The following is a 23,948-nucleotide window of genomic DNA, read 5'->3' on the forward strand; positions in this document are numbered from 1 at the left end:
GGACACAGAATCTACTAGCCTGCAAACCTCTGGTGCATGAGGTGTTTTTTGTTTTGCTTTGGTTTCTTTGCTTCTTATGTGTGTGTGGCCCCCTAACCCAAAAAAGGTTCCCCGCTTCTGATTTATATAATTATGACCACAGGTAATAAAATAGATAGTAAAGATATAATAATACTACCAAGAATAATGCTTTCATATTATATTAATTTTAACAGAGAACTGAAGTGGCAACTGAAAATTTCATACTATAAAGGTAGAGTCTGAAGGAGAAAAATAAATGCTAGGGGCAGTATGCTGAGCTGATCCAATGGAGTTTGATAGAAACTCAATAGCTTTAAAACTCCACACATCAATATTTACACAAAATATCCAAATTCAGCAAATTATGCAGTTCTGCAGGGACACAGGAGATTATGAAACTAAAAATTTGATCAACATTTTATTGCATATATATAAAAGCATAGTTTTATTATGCCCTCTCAATGACCTCTTTCTCTCTTCTATGTAAAAACAGATTGCCTTACCAATTGTTCCTCTCATGTACAGTACTTACCTAAATCACTCTGTGAACCAGCCAAATCCACTTTTTGTAATTCAACTGCTACCTAAAAAAGGTTCAAATGATTGAAAATGAGCAAATATTAAATACAAACAAAACCTACACTGACATAGGTATTTCTAGCCTTCCTGTCATTGCTCTATGTGAGCATCCGTGAGGCTGGTAGACCTAGTGCCAGCTCTTGCGAAAGTACCCATGTCTCAACTGAACACTGTCAAATGTATAGCTGGAATCAGTCTGGCTCACCTGTGAATTAGTGTAGGTATCAGAACTAGAAGGACGTGTTTAGACTTTAATTAATTGCTATCTGCATTTATCTCCATATTGTAAGGTAATAGTTGAGTGGTTATATTGTGAGCCTCTGTAACTGTGTAAATCACCAGACAAGGAAGAGACATTAATTAATGTGAAGGGCTGTTTTTCAACAGATAGTATTTCAACATTCCCAACAGGAAAGGTCCACCAATACCAAAAAGACTATTGTGAGATGTTAAAAAGGACAAAAGATGTTTGTTGTTCTGCTCTCTCCCCTTCCCCATTAAGATGAGTCATGAAAATTGATTCCTCCAGAGATCTTAAGTTTGTAGCCTGGAGCACTTGGAAGGAGGGAGATTAAAAACCCCAAATAAAAGGAATAAGGGATCTCTATGCTGTTTGAACTCTGGGGAGCAACATGTTTCTAGGGATACGCAAGAGACCTCCAGCTGCTTAGCTTGGGTTAACTCTAATGGACCTACAGAGCTTGCTGATATAGACATTTCCATTACCGTTTTAAACTTGAAACAAAATACAGGACTATGTAGCACTTTAAAGACTAACAAGATGGTTTATTAGATTATGAGCTTTCGTGGGCCAGACCCACTTCCTCAGATCAAATAGTGGAAGAAAATAGTCACAACCATATATACCAAAGGATACAATTAAAAAAAAAAGAACACATATGAAAAGGACAAATCACATTTCAGAACAGAAGGGGGATGCGGGGGGGGGGGGAGGAAGGTGAATGCCTGTGAGTTAATGATATTAGAGGTGGGGAAGGGTAGATGTCTGTGAGTTAATGGTATTAGAGGTGATAATTGGGGAAGCTATCTTTGTAATGGGTAAGGTAGTTGGGGTCTTTGTTCAGCCCCCTGCGGAGAGTGTCGAATTTTAGCATGAATGCCAGTTCAGAGGATTCCCTTTCAAGTGCAGATTTGAAAGTCTTCTGAAGTAGGATGCATGTGATTAGGTCATTAAGACAGTGTCCTTTCTGGTTGAAATGGCAAGAAACTATATCCCCCTTCTGTTCCCCATGAAATTAGTAGGAGCTGTGCTGTGTCTGAACTGGTCATATAAAATGAAAAGCTATATATCCCCTTATTATTTTTGAGTAACCAGTGGATTAATCTGATTACTAGTAATATTGGGATAAGGCTGATACACAGGATAAAGTAGAAATATTTCTAGTTTATCAGAATCAATCATAAAAATCATAGGCTGTGTCCAGACTCAGGGGTTTTTTCGAAAAAAGTAGCTTTACTTTCGATGGCGGTAAACCTCATTTCACGAGGAAGAACGCCTTCTTTCGAAAGTTCCTCTTTCGAAAGAAGGCGTTCTTCAATGTAAATAGGGCTTCTTCGAAAGAGAGCATCCAGACTCACTGGATGCTTTCTTTCAAAAAAGCAAGCCGCTTTTTCGAAAGTTCAACGTGCAGTCTAGACGCTCTCTTTCGAAAGAGGCTCTTTCGAAAGTATCTTTCAAAAGAGCCTCTTTCGAAAGAGACTTGCAGTCTAGACATAGCCATAGACTCATAGAACCATAGAGCTGGAAGAGACCTCAGGAGGTCATCAAGTCCAGCCCTCTGCCCAAGGAAGGACCAATCCCAATTAAATCAACCCAGCCAGGGCTTTGTCAAGCCGAGTCTTAAACACCTCTAGGGATGGAGACTTCACTACTTCCCTAGGTAACCCATTCCAGTGCTTCACCACCCTCCTAGTGAAATAGTTTTTCCTAATATCCAACCTGGACCTCTCCCACCGCAACTTGAGACCATTGTTCCTTGTTCTGCCATCCATCACTACGGTGAACAGCCTTTCTCCAGCCTGTTTGGAACCTCCCTTAAGGAAGTTGAAGGCTGATATCAAATCCCCCCTCGCTCTTTTCTTCTGCAGACTAAATAAACCCAACTCCCTCAGCCTCTCCTCATAGGCCATATGCTCCAGCCCCCTAATCATTTTGGTAGCCCTCTGCTTGACCCTCTCCAATGTATCCACATCCTTCCTGTAATTGGGGGCCCAGAACTGGATACAATACTCTAGATGTGGCCTCACCAGAGCCAAATAAAGAGGAATAATCACATCTCTGGATCTACTGGCAATGCTCCTCTTAATGCAACCTAATATGCCATTAGCCTTCCTGGCTACAAGGGCACACTATTGACTCGTATCCAGCTTCTCATCCACTGTAATCCCCAGGTCCTTTTCTTCAGAACTGCTACTTAGCCAGTTGGTCCCCAGCCTGTAACAATGCTTGGGATTCTTCTGTCCCAAGTGCAGGACTCTACACTTGTCCTTGTTGAACCTCATCAGATTTCTTGTGGCCCAATCCTCCAATTTGTCTAAGTCACTCTGGACTCTGCCCTCCAGCATATCTACCTCTCCCCCTAGCCTAGTGTCATCCGCAAACTTGCTGAGGGTGCAATCCATCCCCTCATCCAGGTCATTAATAAAGATGTTGAACAAAACCGGTCCCATAATAGTCATAAAAAAGCCTTCAGTATATTAATTAGAAAGTAGAAAAAATATATAGGTATTATCCACAAAGCAGGGTTACTAACCTGACTATAATAGTTTCCAACTAGGTAATCAATACATTACCGTATTGTGGCTAAATTTCACATGAAAAATATTTTTGAAAAGACTGAAGAGACTTCAAATACATGTTATGTATGGCTTCCCACCTCAGTTTCAATGACTGACTATCATACACATAGCAATCTAATCTGAAGTGAGTAAGCAAATGAGGATCAACAGAGATTTCCCAAGAAACAGATAAATGTGAGCAAGGTCCACATAAGGGAGCATTGCTAATTTATTTGACCACATAAATCATATACTTATCAACAGCTCTGCCTTATTGGAACTATGTGGCATGGAAGCAAGTCAAGGCGTTTCTGGGAAATTGCCAATAAATGGCATATGTTGCCAGTTTTCTAAAGAAACTCTTAGCTGAAATCTTGGAAATTTGAAGGATGCGTAATTTTTGTAGAAAAACATTATTTCAAAAGTGCAATATTACTACTTTTCATGCATTTACTCACCCACAAATTCAGAGTCCCATTTTCATCCATGGAAGCTATTTGAAATGACAGGCCTGACATTTCTATGGGGGGAAAGTATAATAATACAGTACTAATAACAACTTTATTACATAGTACCTTTATCCTGAACTATACCAAAGAGTTTAAATATTTACCAGACTGCTATATTAACAATGGGTTTTCTGGGCTCTCTTTAGTTCTCCTGTGTGCTGCATAACAGAAAGGAAAGTTCCCTAATTCCAAATTGGATAATCTCTCTTCCACCAAAAAGTCCACGGTTACCCTTCTGCACCTCTCTACATATTTGGGTTTTGCAGAGATTTGGAGGTAGAAAAAGAAATGGAAACAGGCAAAATTAGATAACAGATGGAGTGTGCAGCATGCTCTTCTCTGGTCCCTTAGTTTTTAAAGTTTGGCACAGCATCAAAACTTGTTTTGATGTTTCCTGAGATAACAGTATTTCTATGAGGAGGTGAGTCATCAAGCAATATAGAGAGAGGGTACAGAAAGAGGTGCCAGGCACATTATGGGTGTTATCAGAAACAAATCTTTCCACAGATTCAGATGGTCTTACCTCTTACCTGAGGGAGAATATTTAGAACATAAGAACATAAGAATGGCCATACTGGGTCAGACCAAAGGTCCATCTAGCCCAGTAGCCTGTCTGCTGACAGTGGCCAGCGCCAGTGCGGACTGAAGACAATGATCAAGCGATCTGTCTCCTGCCATCCATCTCCAGCCTCTGACAAACAGAGACCAGGGACACCATTACTACCCCCTGGCTAATAGCCTTTTATGGACCTAAACTCCATGAATTTATCTAGCTTCTCTTTAAACTCTGTTATAGTTCTAGCTTTCACAGCCTCCTCTGGCAAGGAGTTGCACAGGTTGATTATGCGCTGTGTGAAGAAGAACTTTCACTTATTAGTTTTAAACCTGCGACCAATTAATTTCACTTGGTGTCCTCTAGTCCTTATATTATGGGAACTAATGAATAACTTTTCTTTATTCACCCTCTCCACACCACTCATGATTTTATATACCTCTATCATATATACCCCCCTAAGTCTCCTCTTTTCCAAACTGAAAAGTCCCAGTCGCTTTAGCCTCTCTTCATATGGGACCTGTTCCAAACCCCTAATCATTTAATTGCCCTTTTCTGAACCCTTTCCAAGGCCAAAATATCTTTTTTGAGGTGAGGAGACCACATCTGTACACAGTATTCAAGATGTGGGCGTACCATAGTTTTATACAGAGGCAGTAAGATATTCTGTGTCTTATATTCTATCCCTTCTTAATAATTCCTAACATTCTATTTGCCTTTTTGACTGCTGCAGCACACCGTGTGGACGTTTTCAGAGAACTATCCACGATAACTCCAAGATCTCTTTCCCGATTTGTCGTAGCCAAATTAGCCCCCATCATACTATATGTATAGTTGGGGTTATTTTTTCCAACGTGCATTACTTTACACTTTTCCACATTAAACTTCATTCGCCATTTTGTTGCCCAATCACTTAGTTTTGTGAGATCCTTTTGAAGTTCTTCACAGTCTGCTTCTATGTTGACTATCTTGAACAGTTTAGTATCATCCGCAAACTTTACTACCTCACTGCTTGCCCCTTTCTCTAGATCATTTATGAATAAGTTGAAAAGGATTGGTCCCAGGACTAACCCTTGGGGGACACCACTAGTTACCCATTCTGAAAATTTACCATTTATTCCTACCCTTTGTTTCCTGTCTTTTAACCACTTCTCAATCCAGTTCTCAATCTATTTGGCGGAAATTTCATAAGGTTCACCTTATGGAGTTTCTTAGGCCATCTTTCCCCTCTGGTGCATTTTACAGGGGAAGATACAATACTGCCAGGTGCGTATGTACTCCTGGGGGAATTCTGTGCCCTGCATGTGGTGCAGAATTCATATTGTACATAAATATCTTGGCTCCCACACAGGAAAGTGGGGGAGCAAAGAAATCTGTGGCGAACATAAGACCCTTCTGCATCAGCTCAGGCACATCTGCTGGGAACAACTGGCAATAGAGAGTAGACCACTGTGAGGGGGGAAAAAGGCAGCAAATGTGTGCCTGTGTCTGTAGAGAAACATTAAGAGGGTGGGACTGGGCACTTACCTGCATGCAAATGAGTGAGAAAGTCTCACTCTTCCAGGTATGTCTAAACTTGCACCCTCTTTCGAGAGAGAGATGCAAATGAAGACATTTGAAATTTCAAATGAAGCTGGGATTTAAATATCCCATGCTTCATTTGCATATTCACGTTACGGCACTATTTCAAAATAACAGACGCTGTTAAAACACAGTTATTTCAAGAGAAAACCCTTCTCTCGAAATAACTGGTAAACCTCATTGTATGAGGAATAAGGGTTATTTCGAGAGAAGGGTTTTCTCTTGAAATAACTGCGTCTTAACAGCGTGTTATTTCGAAATAGCGCCATTTTGAAATAGCGCCATAACACAAATATGCAAATGAAGCATGAGATATTTAAATCCCGGCTTCATTTGCAATTTTTGGACCTTAGTGCATGAGCTTCTACAGCCGTGTATCTGAAAGCGGTCCACAAAACCACTCTGAGAAACCTACTAACTGGCCATTCTGGTGTGTGTATTTACTGTCTCCGCAGCCACGGAGCCTCGTGGCTCCCATTGGCTCCAGTTCACCATTTGCAGCCAAGGGGAGCTGCAGGAAACAGCATGGGCTCTTCTTAGCTGCAAATGGCATGGGAGCCATTGGAAGTCACAAGACTCCATGGCTGCAGAGCAGGTAAACAAACACACCAGAGCGACCAGTTAGCAGGTTTCTCAGAGTGGTTTCATGGACTACTTTAAGAAGCACTGCTCTACAGCTTGAGCTATAAAGCCAGCTGGCTCTCAGGTAAGGCTGTATTGGGAAACTCATTCTTTCTCTCTTTAAGTGGCATTTTCCTGTATGAAAGTCCAAGCAACTTCAAACAACATTCTACTTTATAGAATTCTAAACACAAAACTAAAAGTAATATAATTTAAATCAAAATCCAGGATCATAACTTGAATGTAGCGTCTTGGTTACCAAGTACAGTAGACTTCCGATAATCCGGAACCTATGGGACCTAGGTGGTGCCGGATTATCAGATATGCCGGACTATCAGGAGGTACTATAAACTGGTTATATATATATATATATATATATATATATATATATATATATATATATATATATATATATATATACTGTATACATTAAATACTATATATAAAGTGTTCTTAACCCTTTTTATTGTACATACTGTATACAGTATACTGTAATGTTTTAGTTTTTTTAAGCCTTTTTTACCCTTTTTGCTCTGTTCAGCTGCTGCCGCTGTTACCTTGTAACTCATTTTTTGCTGAAACTCACTCACTAGGCTCTTGCCATTTTGATGCCAGACTATCAGGAGTGCCGGACTATTGGATGCCGGACTATTGGAGTTTTACTGTATTTGAAACTTAACTTTCATGTATTTAGGAAATGCTGAACAGTTGTTGTATTTTTTCTGTATGGTAATTTAAATAAATTACAAACAAAGTGCAACTGGGGTCATTATAATGCATTGTTTTGACAAAATATGCAAAATTTAGCTTTTTTTTTTGGTGCACAATTTCGGATTTTTGGTGTGGAATTCCCCCAGGAGTACAAAAGGAGCATGACAAAAATGTACTCGTATTTGTGGTAAAAGAGTATACACTAACAATGCACAGTAGTTTAGGATAGAAAATGATGAATAATGTTTTATCCAAATAGAAATACAGGAGACTTTATAAAGAATGCAGAATGCAGTTATGAACTAGAATATGGCTAGGGGTCAGGAACCTTGTAAAATGTCTAGTATGACAGATTTTTAAAGATTGTATCACATTTATAGATCTGTTTGAGCACAGCTCACATACCTTCTTGAGAAGATAGGTGTGACAGCTCATAATTCTGTTTCTTGTAGATAGATGTTGAGATCGATTCTATTGCAACTACAGGACATGAGTGGTTTAAGGAGGACAGAACACCATCTGTATTAAGGAATTAACAAACACTGTACTGTTTTCAACAACAACAAAAAACCCTACACATTTTCAGATTACTGTTTTAGATTTTAGTGATTACTGATCAGGAATAACAAATAATGAATTTATTAAAAATGTCTCAAAAAACCCTCCATAAAATATAGTTCTTATATTTAAAAGAAAATAGTAATGGAAAATTGTGTTCTATTATTTGTTTTTATTTTTCACAGTACAAAACATTGCAGCATTGAAGCATGCTTTGCACCATGGCTTTCGCTATTTCATTAAAAAAAACACTTTTTTCCAAGTTTTCAGAGAGGTATCCACGGTTGTCTGTAACTGAAAAAACTTAAAAACAGTCTCTAAGGTGCTGAAGGACTATTCACTGTTTTTCCAAGGGTTTGTAACTCTAGTGTTAAAATTTGTTCCATATATACATCCCAATCTCAGATGAAAGTTTATGGGAAAAATATGAAGAAAATCAGTTTGAGTGTTTTTATGAAGTTACACAACAAAAAATAAGACAGAACTTCATTTTAAGGTGCTTTCAGTGCTGGCAGCCAGTTGTTAGTAGCTGGATCTTGATCATGTACCCTGCAGAAATGGTGGCTGGAGACAACCCCAACATAAAGTTAAAACTGAAAAACCTTACAAGATGGTTATTAATTTAAACAGAGTAGTGGTAGAAAATGGTGAAGGGGGCATAGGTCCCTGAGGAACAAATACCCATAGCTGGATAGATCCATTCAAGTTACAGTCCGAACAAGGGAAACAAAACAAGAATAAATATTTAGAATATTTTGTGCCTTCCTTTTATTGAATCTTCAAATCTACTATATATTTGAGAGAATTTGTCTGGGAGTGAGCGAATGTCTGTCCATCCATTTGTTCAAGAACTCCTAAAACGATAAGAACTAGGACTACCACATTTGGTATACAGCTTCCTCTTATAATTTAAAGCCAGGTAAGGGTATGGTTGGATATGTACATGCACATAAAAAAAACGTACAAAACAGGCAGGATCACCAGGCAGGTTAAAGGGGCTGGCTGGGACATCCCCCACCCCCATCCAGGAGCTGCAGCATCCCACCACGTAGGTGTCCTTTAGATTGGGAGGTTGCTCAGCTCTTCCTTCCCCCATTCATACAGGAACATTGCTGGCTGTTCCCCTTCATCAGGGAGCGAGGGGAAAGTGCACAATTTGCTCCATTCCTCAGTCTGGCTGGGTAGTATAGGGAGCAGACAGACCTGGACCTGTCCCAGCCCGGGGATATGCACCCATCCCCAGGCTGTGGTCACTAGAGCTTCTCACTTGGCCCCAAGCTGCTGTGGTGAGAGAGGTGCTGGGGTAGTCCTCTCTCCCTGGGGCAGCCTTAATATTGAACCCCACATCTCCAGCCCCACCGCAGAGTAAATTAAGAAAAACAAAAATTAATTGAGTTAAGGATCTGAAAAATGCCAGGTAAACATAATGTTGACTATGAAAATCGCCAGTGAAAAGGACCATCAACAGTGTTGATATATACATGAGAACTCTTTTGAAATAGCAGCAAGAAAAGATTAACAGTGTATCCCAGCACTATAATCAAAACGACAACTAACAGCATGAAGGAAGAATAAATTATCTATTAATGTAAAATGGAAATAATATAATAATGCTTACGTCTATTTTAATCCTATTTTATTTTATGAAAGTCTGAATAATAAAGTTATTTTTTTAAAAATCACCAGCTTTCAAGTTCTGCGGTGAATGACACAAATAGTAATGAGAGATGAAGGGGCAGTCAACAAGAAAATAACTAATGTTTACCTTTGCCTTTTGTCTTCTTGATGCCCAGCTCTACTGGCCCTCATTCCATGTTTTGCTCCACGCTGTGTCTAGACTACACCTCTCTGTCGACAGAGAGATGTAGATTAGGGACGTTGAAATTGTTAATGAAGCAGGGCTTTAAATATCCCATGCTTCATTAGCATAAACATGGCTGCCGCTTTTTTCTTCGAAATGGAGCATTTTCAGGGAAAAAACCAAAACCAAAAAAAAAAGGCAGTCTAGACATGGATCTGTTGAAAATAAACCCTTTTTCTACAGCTCCTGTAAACCTCATTTTTTGAGGAATACGGGATCTGTTGAAAAAGGGTTTATTTTCGACAGAGCCACATCTAGACTGCCGGGTTTATTTCGAAAAAGCTCCGTTTCAAAAAAAAAAAAGCTGCAGCCATTTTATGCTAATGAAGCGTGGGATATTTAAATCCCTGCTTCATTAGCAATTTCAACGTGCTTGATTTGCGTCCCTCTGTCGACAGAGGGATGCAGTCTAGACGTAGCTCCAGATTGTACTGTGCCAATAATGTTGGAACATTTATTTATCTGTTTTGAATCAGATCTAAACCAAAATTACTCCAGAGCTCTCATTGTACTTGATAGAAATCATAAAGGCCTCCAGAAGGGTCATGTAGAAGTGCCATTTTTAATCACACTATTGACTTTGTAAAGTTTCTAAAATGTTATATCTAGTTGAACTTAAAACCTTTTAAAATAAAACCTAAACTTTACAAAATGTGATAAAACAAAAATCTGGCACTTACATTACTCCCTTGTTACTTCTATAGCAGCAGGTAATACACACTGTTTCCAGAGCAGTATCAGGTAAATAAGCTTCCATTTATTTTTTGTACAGTGGTGACATTCTTATAGCTGCTGATACTCAAAAAAAGTAACCAGCTATAATTATTACAAGCTCTCTCAACATCCACAGAAGAGGAAACATGTTTTTTATTTGGGAAAGACAAAACCGGTAGAAAAATAATTCTTCTAGAGATGTCGAGTTTGTTCACAAAAAAAAAAAAGCAGTTACACAAAGAATAATCTTTAATTAGAAAATACCTACCATTTAGTACGATTTTAGAAACAAATGCATATTTAGAGGAGTCATTTCATTATGTATCCCATTGTCAAAGATTATGATTTCCAAAGATTTTATGCTGAAAGTGAAATTGTCTTCCTTTATGGTTAAAGAGATGAGACTCCAATAAGTGTGCAATATAGATTGGACCTCCCTGATGCAGAATTCGCAGGCCCCGAGTGGTCCCAAACCAGGGAGTTTGCCAAAGAAGGGGAAGTCAAGGCTCTTTTCTGGGTTGTGGAGGTCTCCAGAACCCGGGCTCTCCACCTTGCTGCCAGCCCCATGCCGGGGTTCCCAGGATCAGCCTCCTTGTGTTGAGACCAGAGAGCCCCGGATTTGGGACCTGTACTAAAATTATTGTGTTAACATAAGCAATAAGCCACAACAGGCTGTACATACTTGGCTACTAGTGCTCTGTGAAGCACAAGACTAAAGATCTTAACTTAAAACATCTATCAACAGCCCAATAATGTGTACCCCGTATCTCAATGTAGTTTCTATATTAAAAATAGAACTATAGACTCACTTTGCAATACAACGAAAGACCCCAATTAGATTAAAGACGGGCTGCAGCTTTGAAATGACTCCCATTCTCTGTTGCAGTGTAACTGTAGGTGGGGGGGGGGGCAATTTTCAAGTGAGATAGAAGTAATCTTGAGAGTCTAGACTGATAGAATATACACTTTGTTCTGGCTCCTTCAACATATAAACTATACTAGATTAAAATCACGCTAAGGTTACTTGCCAACCTGATTCAACAATTAAATCTGCATGAGTAAACTCTTCATTTGTGTAGAATCCCACTGACTTAAGCTAATACTTAGACCCACATCTGCTTACCGATATGTAACCTACATGCCTTATATAAAATTCTGAATTTTCCACACTGCATTTAGGGGAATCTAAGAAAATCTAAGTTGTTTTAATCACATGCCAAGGGGTTGGGAGAGCGAACACAGGAGGAAAATCTACTACAGAAGGTGGTAAGTAGATGACATCCACACTCTTGAACTCTTATAGCTTCCTAATGTATAAGTAACACCAGCTTTGATACTTTTACACATCAGCAAATTACCACAAGTAAGTCTAAAGGAATCTAATCCTCCATACACCATTTTACACAGCACCTCTGATGTTGAGCCAGTGTCTCCAAAATACTGATGAGGTGTGATATATTAACAAGCATATTTTTTTCAGTGATGTGATCCTTGCTGGGCATTTACTTTGAATTGACGACATCATAAAAAGGCCTGGCCTGACAATCAACCCCTGTCAAAAGTCACACTCAAATTTTGACCAGTGCTAAACTCACTACATGCGCAATGTAGACTTATGTGGAAGTATACCATGATTCCCTAAAAAATTATGTTGTTACAATGCCTGATAGATATATGGGCAATAAATGATCATGGAGAAGATAGCCCTACCACAAATATTTCAGTAATCAGATGGCACCTTAAAGACTGTCAGATTTCTTTGGGCATAAACAGATCTCCATGCCTCTGACGACGTGGTTTTTACCACTCCATGCATCTGACAAAGAGGATTTTACCCATGAAAGCTTATGCCCAAATAAATCTGTTAGTCGTGTCACAGGACTCCTTGTTGTTTTTGCAGATACAGACTAACACAGCTACCCTTCTGAGACTAGTAATCAGATGAAATTCTAGGTGATATAAATTACACAGGTGGTATTTTCAGATATATTAGAATTAGGAGAACAAGTCTCACAGAGAGTCAATGGTATTTATGCACGTAAATTGCTTAGGTGCTCCTGAAAATCCCAGTCATGTCAATAAGTAGGAATATAAATAGGTATAAGAAAAGTGTATGCTAAGGTATATAAGGGAGTCAAAGTGAGTGTAAGGGAGGCTAACTTGATTTAGCTAATGACCTCAGCTGGTCCTTCATTATGCAACTTAAAAGTCAGAGGGGAGAGAGTAGCTTATTTGAACTTACAGCCCCATAAGGTATGTCTATGCTATGGACCAGGTAGACAGATGAATTCTGCTTAAGCTATCACACAAAAAATAACAGTGTAACTGTGGAAGCATAGGATAGCCACCCAAGTATGTATTTAGGTGACACGGTCTGACTATATTCAGATAGCTAACCCAAACCCATGATACCATGGCCTCCCATGCTCCCAGGTGAAAAGTAGACATATGTTCTCTGCTGATACACTTCTCCATTCCAATCCACTGGTATGTAAGTTACAGCAACTCACATTCCTTTACACCCATTACTGACACGTACATTTTTCCATCTTATATATCACCTCTGATTTGGCCTAAGTTAGCAAAAGCTAATATTTCTTCTTATAATTTATGACACCTCCCTGGAATGTGAAATGATCATTCAAGACACACATCGTACTAACCAGTAGAAAATGTTGGAGCTCTAAAAATCCAGTCAGTTTCATTTAACTTCATACAGAGATGCATTCTGGAATCTTCTCTGAGATCCCACACTACCAATGAACCATCCATTGTTCCAGCAAACACTAAAGTTGCTTTACTGGGACTAAAGCAGCAACATGTCACCTATAAGGCAGGAAAAAAATATTAGGTTTATAATTGAAAGGGAGCTAATTGCTTGATCCAGTTTAATATATGTTCTCCCAACCCGCACAACTCCAGAAAAACTAGAGATGCTGGCTCCATGACAGGCCAATGCAGGCTGCAGGAAACCGCCTTTCTCCTCTCCAGAACATTGTTGTATTATTTCTACCCACAACTGCAAAGCTGATAGATATAATTCCACTGCATAGTAGCAGCTGGGGAGACAGTTAGTGCCTTGAAACCTCTGGGCCAAATTTAAAAAGAGAGGTTACTCACTTTGTGCTGTAACTGGTGTTCTTTAAGATGGGTGTCCTTGTGGGTGCTCCACAGAGCGTGACAAGGTGCCCCTGCACTTATAATCAGAACTTTTCAGCAGCAGTATTCCCCCCCGGGTGCTGGCATGCACATGCTGCACCACTCACAATGCAGTGAGTGTGCCGACGCATGCGTGCCGTCAACAGTCCCCTCAGTTCCTTCTCTACCATGAAGAGATGTTAAAGCTCTGAAGCAGAGGGGAGGAGGGTGGTTTGTTGAGTGCCCACAGGGACACCCATCTTGAAGAACACCAGTTACTGCACAAAGTGTGTAACCTCTCTTTTCTTCTTCGAAGAGTGTCCCTGTGGGTGCTCCATTATAGGTTATGGTAAGCAGTACCATTAGCTTTCAGGAAAGAGGGGCTTTGGACCACACCGGCAGACAACCAAGAGAACTGCCATCCCAAATGTGGTACAATGAGATGAATAAGTATCTATTGCAAATGTTTTGTGAAAGTATGCATGGAAGTCCATATTGCTGCCCTGAAAATGTCTCTGATGGGCATGTTGTGTAGGAAGGCCATTGATGTGGCCATCACTCTAGTGGAAGGTGCCCGTAAAGACGTAGGTAATGTGACTTTATTAATGTGATAGAACTCTCAAATCCAGTTCACTATCCATTTGGAAAGTCTTTGTTTGGATGCCGCTTGCTCTTTTGAGCAGTCTGCTATTGAGACAAATAGCTTGTGTGATTGTCTAAATTGTGAATCTGAGAAACTTCCTATGGGATGGTCTTATTGCTATGTGAAAGTATGCATCTGGAACGTCAAGGAACAACATCCAGTTTCCTTTTCCTAGTGCAGGAATTATCTTTGCCAGCGTTACCTTGGTGAATCGTTTTTTTTAGGTATTTGTTCAGTCTGAGCAAGTCCAATATTGGTCTCCATCCCCCCGACTTTTTTGGTGTGAGGAAGTAGCTGGAGTAGAACCCCTTTTCCCTGCAATGTTTTGGGATGATCTCTATTGCTCCCATCTATAAGAGCTTATTTATCTCTTGTTGTCATGAGAGGGGTCCCTGAGGAGGGATGGGTAAGGGATTTGGGTTGGTAGAAATTTGAGAAATGGAATTGCTAGGTCTTTGGCTAAGATCTCCCACTTGTCTGTTGTTATGTTGGACCATTCGTGATAAAATGGTTGCAGACTGAATTTGTAATGCTGGCTTGTGGAAACGATGTTGAACCCTTGACCAACAGTTAAAAACGTCTGCCTACTGTAGGAGGATTGGGGCGTTGTTTACTGGTCTTGTGTTGTTGCCTACATTTTTGCTGTCTCTGATGGCGTCTCAGATCATAGGCCCTCTGAGGTGGGTAGGATGTTGCTCTGTCCTGTGGCGTGTACATATGGTTAAGTTTCTTCTTTAGTTGAGGGACATACATCCCCAGAGTTTTCAGGGTTGCCTTTGGGAACGTAGGGATGCATCAGTATTTAGCTGAGGATAACTTCTGGCTCTCAAATGGAAGATATCCAACCATGTTCTGTACCTCCCTAGGGAAGCCAGAGAGGTGCAGCCAGGAGACAAAATGCATGATGACCAATGTGGCAAGAGATCTTGAAGCCATGTCGGCCATATTCAGGGAAGCCTGGAGTGCCATTTTCGCTATCAGGGTACCCTCGTCTATATTGGTCTTAAATGCTGCCGAGTTCTTGTCCTGTAATTTGTCAATAAATGGTCTCATTTTTTTGAAATGGCTGTAAGTATAGTTTGCAATTCTAATAAGAAGAGATGCCGAGAAGTATGATTTCCTCCCTAGGATGTGCAGCCTTTTCCAGTTTTTGTCGTATGGGGTCAATCTGAACTGGGTCTGTTTGCCCCTATTATTTGCAGCATCGACAATCGGTGAATTAGGGGCTGGGTGTGTAAAGAGGAACTCAGCCCCTTTAGCTGGAAGGTAGTATCTTCTATCCATCCTCTTAGAAGTGGGTCAGATAGAAGTCAGGGTGTGCCATAATATATTCGCCAGATCAAGGATGGCCTCATTAATAGGCAATGCTCTTATAGCCAAAGGCGAGGACTGTAATATGTCCATTAACCTATACTGAATGTCTGGGACCTCAACCAGTGATATGGTGAAGGAATAAGCCACCCTCTTGTACAAGTCCTGGAAGAACCTGACATCATCACACATCATAGGCAGCGGGGACATTATGGATTCGTCCAGGGAGGATGAAGAAATATGAGACAGAGGTAGTGTGTCCTCCTCCTGGGTCTCGTCCAGCTCCTCAGTGTCACCTTGCATAATTTTTGAAGCTGCAGACACAAAGGGGCAGGGTGCCACTTGTTGTGATCTAGGTATCACTTGTGGTGGCATCTGGGCCTTGATGGTACTCCATGGGTCCCATCCCTGCCAATGCTGTGGGAGTGGGATGGGAGGGAGCCATGGGAAGGGCTTCCATACTTGGATCTGGACAATCTGTTGTTGCTGGTGGAGCTGTGAAGTCGGTTTGGGCAAGGAGTGATGGGGAGGATATGTCCTGCTCATCCTCACTGTCACTAGAAAAACATCGAGGAGTCCTGTGACACCTTATAGACTAACTGAAGTGTTGGAGCATAAGCTTTCGTGGGCAAAGACCCACTTCGTCAGATGCATGTAGTGGAAATTTCCAGAGGCAGGTATAAATATGCAGGCCAGAATCAGGCTGGAGATGACAAGGTGGATCCAATCAGGGAGGATTGGATGCAACAAACCATGCAACAAACCTCGGTGCCAACTCTGCCCATATATATACACCAGCAACACGATCACAGGACCTAACCAGATCAGCCATACTGTCACTGGTTCATTCTCCTGCACATCTACTAACGTAATATATCCCATCATGTGCCAACAATGCCCCACTGCTATATACATCGGCCAAACTGGACAGTCCCTACGTAAAAGAATCAATGGACACAAATCAGATATTAGGAATGGCAACATACAAAAACCTGTAGGGGAACACTTCCATCTCCCTGGACACACAATTGCAGATCTAAAGGTAGCCATCTTGCAGCAAAAATCTTCAGGACCAGACTTCAAAGAGAAACTACTGAGCTACAGTTCATCTTCAAGTTTGACACAATCAACTCTGGATTAAACAAAGACTGTGAATGGCTCGCTAACTACAAAAGCAGCTTCTCCTCTCTTGGAATTCACACCTCCAGATCAGCTACTAGAAGTGGGTCTCATCCTCCCTGATTGGATCCACCTTGTCATCTCCAGCCTGATTCTGGCCTGCATATTTATACCTGCCTCTGGAAATTTCCACTACATGCATCTGACGAAGTGGGTCTTTGCCCACGAAAGCTTATGCTCCAACACTTCAGTTAGTCTATAAGGGTATGTCTACACTACCCCGCTAGTTCGAACTAGCGGGGTAATGTAGGCATACCGCAATTGCAAATGAAGCCCGGGATTTGAATTTCCCGGGCTTCATTTGCATAAGCAGGGCGCCGCCATTTTTAAATCCCCGCTCGTTCGAACCCCGTGCTGCGCGGCTACACGCGGCACGAACTAGGTAGTTCGAACTAGGCTTCCTAGTTCGAACTACCGTTACTCCTCATTCCACGAAATTCAAATCCTGGGCTTCATTTGAATTGCGGTATGCCTACATTACCCCACTAGTTCGAACTAGCGGGGTAGTGTAGACATACCCTAAGGTGCCACAGGACACCTCACCACTTTTGCAAGATTCAGACTAACACGGCTACCCCTCTGATACTAGAAAAACATGGCACCAAGTTTGCAGGGGTGGCCAGTCTACTCAGCCCCGCTGATGAAGGCGTAGTGTTGGTACCGAAGAGTGGCATGCCTAGTATTGACGTGAGTGCTAGTTCCTGTTGCGTAGTAAGTGGTCTAAATGGCAGGAAGGCTGGCACCAACGATGCTGAGGTCTGAGAGTGCTGTGATACCAGGTCGTTATATGCATTGGACGTTTGTGCTGGGGAGGCCTTGGTACGCACAGTCGGTACCGACTTCGAAGGTGCCTTCCGAGACGGATCCATCACCCTTTTGCCAGAATGTGCAATGGCGGTTTGGGCACCAATTTCGCCGGTATTGGAGCCTTCGATAACAACAAAGTAGAAGCCGTCTTCTGTTTTGGCACCAAGATCACAGGACATGTGTCTTTGGAGGAGACTGCCCCCCGGGGTTTTTCCGTACTGGACTTCCCCAGTACCTGTGTTTCCTCTAAAGCTTTTGCCCTGGGTGAAGAGGGCTTGTGCTAAGGGGATGTCTTCTCTGTTGGTCTATCATCCGATGGCGAGGAATGCTTTCTTTTTGCCATTTTCTTTGTGGGCTCATCCCTTGATGCTGGTCCCTGGTCTGAAACAGCTGTTGGTGGGTATGGGTCAGTGATGCAGTAGATGCCAGTTCCAAAACCGGTATCTCTACCTTCTCCATGGAAAGGAGCTTGAGTTGGCGTTTCCTCACTTTCAAGGACCTGGCTGACAGTTTCTTACTATCATTTACAGAATGATCGTCACCCAAGCACTTGATACACTGGGCATGCCTGTCTAAAATGGGTATGGACATCTTGCATGCTAGGCACTACTTGAAACCTGGTGAACCTGGCATGTCTACACTAACACTATAATAATAAGAGAGAAAGAACCTCTTTATTTTTTTTAACTAATACTAGTGGAGGGGAGGGTAATTATGAATAAATTACAGGCAGTCCCCGGGTTACGTACAAGATAGGGACTGTAGGTTTGTTCTTAAGTTGAATTTGTATGTAAGTCGGAACTGGTACATATTGTAGGGGAAACTCTAGCCAAACATTTCTCCAGAGCTCAGTTTTATTCTCCCACACCTCACTTCCCTCAGTCCTTTATTCTCAAGCTGAGGTGTCTGCTGAGAAAAGCCGCTCCGCGTCCCCCTGGTCTGCTGGGGAGGGGGGCGCTAGCTTCGCGTCTCCCTGGTCTGCTGGGGGGAAGCAGCTAGTGCGGGGTTGCCTCACCCCGTTTGTAAGTAGGGATCCGATGTAAGTCGGATCCATGTAACCCGGGGACTGCCTGTACTTAAACTACTGCTAAGAACTAAGAAATAACACTACTCTAACTGATTCAAACATGGAGCCATAGGCATGCACAGCACATTTCATTACGGTGTGCACCCAAAGAAATTTTTTAAATGTACTCTTTGATCCCCATTAGCCACGCCTCTGGTCCCTGTTAACCACGCCCCTAACCCCCATTAGCCACTTTCCCTGACTCCCATTAGCCACACTTCTGCAGGTAACACTCACAGGGCAAGATGGACACATAACCAGAAGTAAAAGGTGTCATATGACCTCCCTCCGCAAGGACTTTTCCCACCATCCTCCTACCAATAGGAATTAGTTTGGCCCCCACCAAACTCCCCTCATACAACTATCCTGCAATTGCATTAACCCAATGTGTGTGACATTAACTCAGAGGGCAGAGAGGCTGGGGGAAGTGTCCCCTCTAAGAGTTTCCTCCCATGAGCAGAATAAATTTTGTGTTGTGCACCAGTACTGAGTTCACGTGGCTTGTTTGGATGTGCCACTGTGGCACCCAAGTTATTAATAAATATCTTATAAACCTCTATCTTTTCCCTCTGCTGCCCTGTCTCCTCCCCTTGCTCCATCAGCTCCCCTGGTGCCTGCTGCCCCCCCCATCCCCCAACTCCTCACCCACCTCTGCTGTCCTGACTCCTGCCCTTCTCACAGCCCTCAGCATTCCCAAGACCTGCCCCCCTCCACCAGACCTTCAACCCCTCCCCCCCATGCCCACTCCTCCAGGAGCCCCACTCTGATCATGTCAGCTACCCCTCCTCATCCTCTCTTCTAACACCTCCCTCTACACACCTGCCCTGCCTCTCTCCTCTGGTGCTGGTCCCTCCTCTGCAGGTGTCTGCTCTTCTGCTTCACCTCCAGAATCCCCTGGCACTTGCATCTTCCCTTAGCCCTGCACCCTCCTGGTGCCTCCCCCTTTCCTCACTGCCTCTACCCCCTTTTTCTCTGATGCCCACCCCCTCACTACTCTCTGCCCCCGTTCCCTTCATGCCCCTGTGCCCTCACACGTGCCTTGCTCCATCCCCGCCTTCCTCATGCTCACCCCTTCTTTCAAGCCTTCTCCCGGCACCTCCCCTTCTCCCTTCTAGCCTCCAAAGCCCTTCCCCTCTCCTCTCCCAGCATTATCCTGTCCCCCCTCTCCCTCACTGACACCTCACCACCTGCTCTTTTTCTCATTGTCTCCCTGGCATTTGTCTCTCTTCTCCACCCTGTCCCTTGGTGCCTTCCCCTTTCTTCTCCTGACCTGCCCTCCTCCCCTCAGCACAAGTCCCTTCCTCTCCAACCTTTCCCCCTATTTTTCCCTCCTCCTCCAGCAGCCGCCACCTGGTCTGTAACAGAATTCTAGGGTCGCCCTGATTTTCACCCTTCTGGTGCTCCCGCTACTCTAGTGGTCTCCAACCTTTCTACACACAAGATCACTTTTTAAATGACAGACCAAGCCAAGACCTACCACCCCACCCCTTCCTTGAAGCCCCGCTCTCTCTATTCTCCTCTCCATCACTTGCTATCCCCAATCCTTATACTGCTGCCCCCCCCCCCCAATTCTTCTGTAGGAAGAGGTTTTCCCACAATTTGGCCTGTCTAGACTGCACCAAATGTCAGAAAAACCCCTTCTTTTGGAAGCCCCCTTATTCCTTGTGGAAAGAGGAATATAGGGGTGACAGAAAGATCATGTTTGCTTTTTGGCTAAAAAAAGCAGAAGAACAAACGCATCACTGGATGCAAAAGAGTTTTTCTGGGATATCTCCAGAATCCTGAAAAACTCCTGCAGTCTAGCCATACCCTTGTTGGGTTGAGGACAGGATATGTAGGCTCTGGGATGGGAATGAGGGATTTGGGTGTGTGAAGGAGTGAGAAGTGCAAACTTCAGGAGGAAATCTGGATGCAGGAGGAGGTGGAGAAGTGGATGCTGGCTCGGGGAGGGGACTCCAGGCCGGGCAGAGTTGGGGTACTAAGCAAGCCACTGGTTTGTGGATATGAGGGTGCAGGAATTTGGGTTGGGGTATGTGAGGGGCTCAGGACAGGGGGTTCCAGTGTACAAATATAGGTTGTGGGGCAAGGCGGAGTGCAGGAATGGCTGTGGCCAGATGGGGGCTTGGCCCCAATTGGGGATTTGTTGGCCAGGCTTCATTTTTAAATAAAATACTCTGTCAAACCCAAAGTTTCTGCATTATCTTTATTTACCAGAAGGGCAGGGAACCGGTCTTGAGTCATGGGTCACTGACCCACAGAAACGTCAGTTGGGAGCAGGAGTATGTCTACACTACAGCGCTAATTCGAACTAACGCATCCAGACTAAAAAACTAGTTCGAATTAGCGTTTTGCTAATTCGAACTAGCATGTCCACATTAAGTGGACCCTGAACTGGGGTTAAGGATGGCCGGAAGCAGTGCCGGCAGGGCATCAGATGAGGACTTAGAGCGTGGAGCTGCTGCCTCAGGCTAACCGAAGGCTGTGCTTAAAGGGACCCGATCCCCACCCCGGACAGACAGTTCTCAGGGGTACCCCACTTGCAGAGCAGTCCTGTCTTGGAGTGCCCTGAGTGCCCACACTTGGCACATCACAGCACTCGGCCATCAGACCGGCTGCACTTGCCGTAGGCTGCCATCTGGAGAGAGGGGGCAATTGGGGGGCTGCAGGAGAGGTTCCACCCCCAGAAACCCGCAGAGCCAGCCCAGTCCTCCCCATCGAGGGCTCGTACCCCATTCCTCCCTCACCTCCTTCCACTTACCCTTCCCTAGCCCCCCTTCCTGATGTACAAAATAAAGAAAACGTGTGGTCAAAAATAGAATCTCTCTTTATTGAACAAAACTCGGGGAGACTGGGAAAAGGAGGTGGGAGAGGGGAAGAGAGAGGGTGGGAGAGGGGAGGGCAACTAAAATGATGAGGGGTTTGGAACAGGTCCCATATGAAGAGAGGCTAAAGAGACTGGGACTTTTAAGTTTAGAAAAGAGGAGACTGAGGGGGGATAGGATAGAGGTCTATAAAAGCATAAGTGGGGTGGAGAAGGTGCATCAAGAAAAGTTCTTCATTAGTTCCCATAATAGAAGGACTAGAGGACACCAAAGGAAAGGAATGGGTAGCAGGCTTCAAAGTAGTAACAGAAAGTTGTTCTTCACAAAGCGAAGAGTCAACTTGTGGAACTCCTTGCTGCAGGAGGCGGTGAAGGCTAGAACTAGAACGGAGTTTAAAGAGAAGTGAGATCAAGTCATGGAGGTTGGGTCCATGGAGTGGTATTAGCCAGGGGGTAGGAGTGGTGTCCCTGCCCAAAGTTTGTGGAAGGCTGGAGAGGGATGGCACGAGACAAATGGCTTCGTCACTGTCTTCGGTCCATCCCCTCCAGGGTCCCTAGGGTTGGCCGCTGTCGGCAGACAGGCTACTGGGCTAGATGGACCTTTGGTCTGACCTAGTACAGCCATTGTAAGCTCAGGGCTCAGGGTCGGGGGTCTCAGTGGAACACCTTGATTTTCATGCACACCTGCTCCTGGGTGGCCAGGCTGGCAGCTCTCCTGCCCTAAACGGCCACTTTCCTGTGCCTAGTGCGGAGGTCGTGGACGAGGTTCACGATGTCCGCACTAGACCAGGCGGGTGCCCGCCTCTTGCGGTCCCGGGCAAGCTCCCGGGAGCCGCCAGCCTGGTCCCGGGAAGAGGGGGAGGGCTGGGGGGCATCGGGTAGCTGGCTCGAGCCGTGCCAGGTGCAGGGTCTGCTGGCTGGGTGCTGGTAGGCTTGCACCTGGCACGGGCACCGTAGCCAGCCCGTGCCTCTTTAAGGGCTCCGGGACCGGGAGGGGGGCAATAGAGTTTCCCTGGTGTTGGCCAGAGTGGCCACCAGGGAAAGCTGGGGAGGGCTAGCCTCCCACTAGTTCGAATTAAGGGGCTACACACCCCTTAATTCGAACTAGTAAGTTCGAACTAGGCTTAGTCCTCGTACAATGAGGTTTACCTAGTTCGAACTAAGCGCTCCGCTAGTTCGAATTAAGTTCGAACTAACGGAGCGCTAGCGTAGCGCCTATCAAAGTTAATTCGAACTAACGTCCGTTAGTTCGAATTAACTTTGTAGTGTAGACATACCCCAGGGTACATGGTACTGGGGAAGGGTGCCAGTGGGGGTGGGGTTCTGCGGCTGGGGGCAGGGTGCCAGTGGGGGACAAGTTTCTGCAGCTGGAGGAAGAGTGCCAGGGGGCAGGTTTCAGCACAGGGGGGGCAGGTTTCTTTAGCGGGGAGGGGGCAGGGGGAAAGTTCTGTGGCTGGAGGCAGGGGAGAGGGAATGGGGCAGGAGGGTGAGGGACAAGGTTCTAGGGCAGGGTGCCAGTGGGGGCAGGGAGTCTCCTACACCAGGCTCGGAGGGAAGTCTCTGCCGCACACTGCTTCCGGGGCTGACCCCCCCACGGAGATAAGAAGCCTCGTTGCGCACTCCCTCCCCTCTCCAGCCGAGCAGGAAAGCGCACGCACGTGACCCCTCGGAGCTGACCCCCTGCACCTTCCTGCGGAGAAGGGGAGTCCCACAGCGCGTCTCTGGGGACTTCCCAATAAATGCTCCCTACGGGGCCGACCTCCCCTCCGAAGAGGAAGGAAGCCACGTTGCGTGCTCCCTCCTGCCGAGCAGGGAAGCCCGTGCACGTGACCCCTCAGGGCCCAACCCCCTCCTCCCCGGGCCAGCCGCACTGCTCCCGACCCCTCCCCCCTCTCCGGGCCAGCTGCACTGCTCCCGACCTCCCCCACCCCCGGGCCAGCTGCGCTGCACCCTATCCCCTGCCTGGGACACCCCTCCCCTACCCTCCCGCCCAGGGTTTGAACTCACCGCGCTTGATGGGGCGGCAGGGTGATGTTGCTGCGTCCCTACCGCCTCTTTCCTCGGGGGCCTAAAAACCGCTGGTTTTGACTGCTTAACCGTGCATGCACAGCAAACCCGGCGGGGCCCCCGTTCCCCAGAGTGCCAAAGCGGGCAGCCCTTTGAAACATTAGGGTGTGCCTGTGCACACCTGGCACACCCCGTGCGCACACCTATGTATGGAGCGCTGCTGTGTTCTGACCAATCTGAGAGTGGTTGAGAAGGAACAGAGGGGACAATTGATGATGGGAATACTGTTGCTAAAAGTTCCGATTATAAGTGCAGGAGTGGTTAGAACACCTACAGTGGAGCACTCACAGGAATATACCTTGAAGAAGAAGAAAACCCTGTAAAATGGAGTGAGGGTAAACGTAGACCCTCTCAGCTCTCCAATATCAAATTGTAGAGTGAAGTGGAGTATTGTCTCACTCATTGGATT

General features: G+C 44.5%; 1 protein-coding gene across 5 annotated transcripts in view; it reads right to left on the bottom strand.

Annotated features, from left to right (window-relative positions):
* The window catches only part of DYNC2I1 (dynein 2 intermediate chain 1), a 100,063-nt gene that overhangs the window by 20,724 nt on the left and 55,391 nt on the right, over positions 1–23,948 (bottom strand). For all 5 annotated transcript variants that reach the window (XR_012902113.1, XM_006111907.4, XM_075922734.1 and 2 more), the window contains 4 exons: positions 13,171–13,333; positions 7,780–7,893; positions 3,858–3,919; positions 554–605 (listed from right to left, as the gene is read on the bottom strand). Coding sequence is in view for 4 of the 5 variants with exons in the window: in XM_006111907.4 (XP_006111969.2) it covers positions 554–605; positions 3,858–3,919; positions 7,780–7,893; positions 13,171–13,333 (391 nt within the window). In the remaining variant the exon portion in view is untranslated. The remainder of the gene's footprint in view (positions 1–553; positions 606–3,857; positions 3,920–7,779; positions 7,894–13,170; positions 13,334–23,948) is intronic.

Source organism: Pelodiscus sinensis, chromosome 2, assembly GCF_049634645.1.
Source record: "Pelodiscus sinensis isolate JC-2024 chromosome 2, ASM4963464v1, whole genome shotgun sequence".
NCBI lineage: Eukaryota > Metazoa > Chordata > Testudines > Trionychidae > Pelodiscus > Pelodiscus sinensis.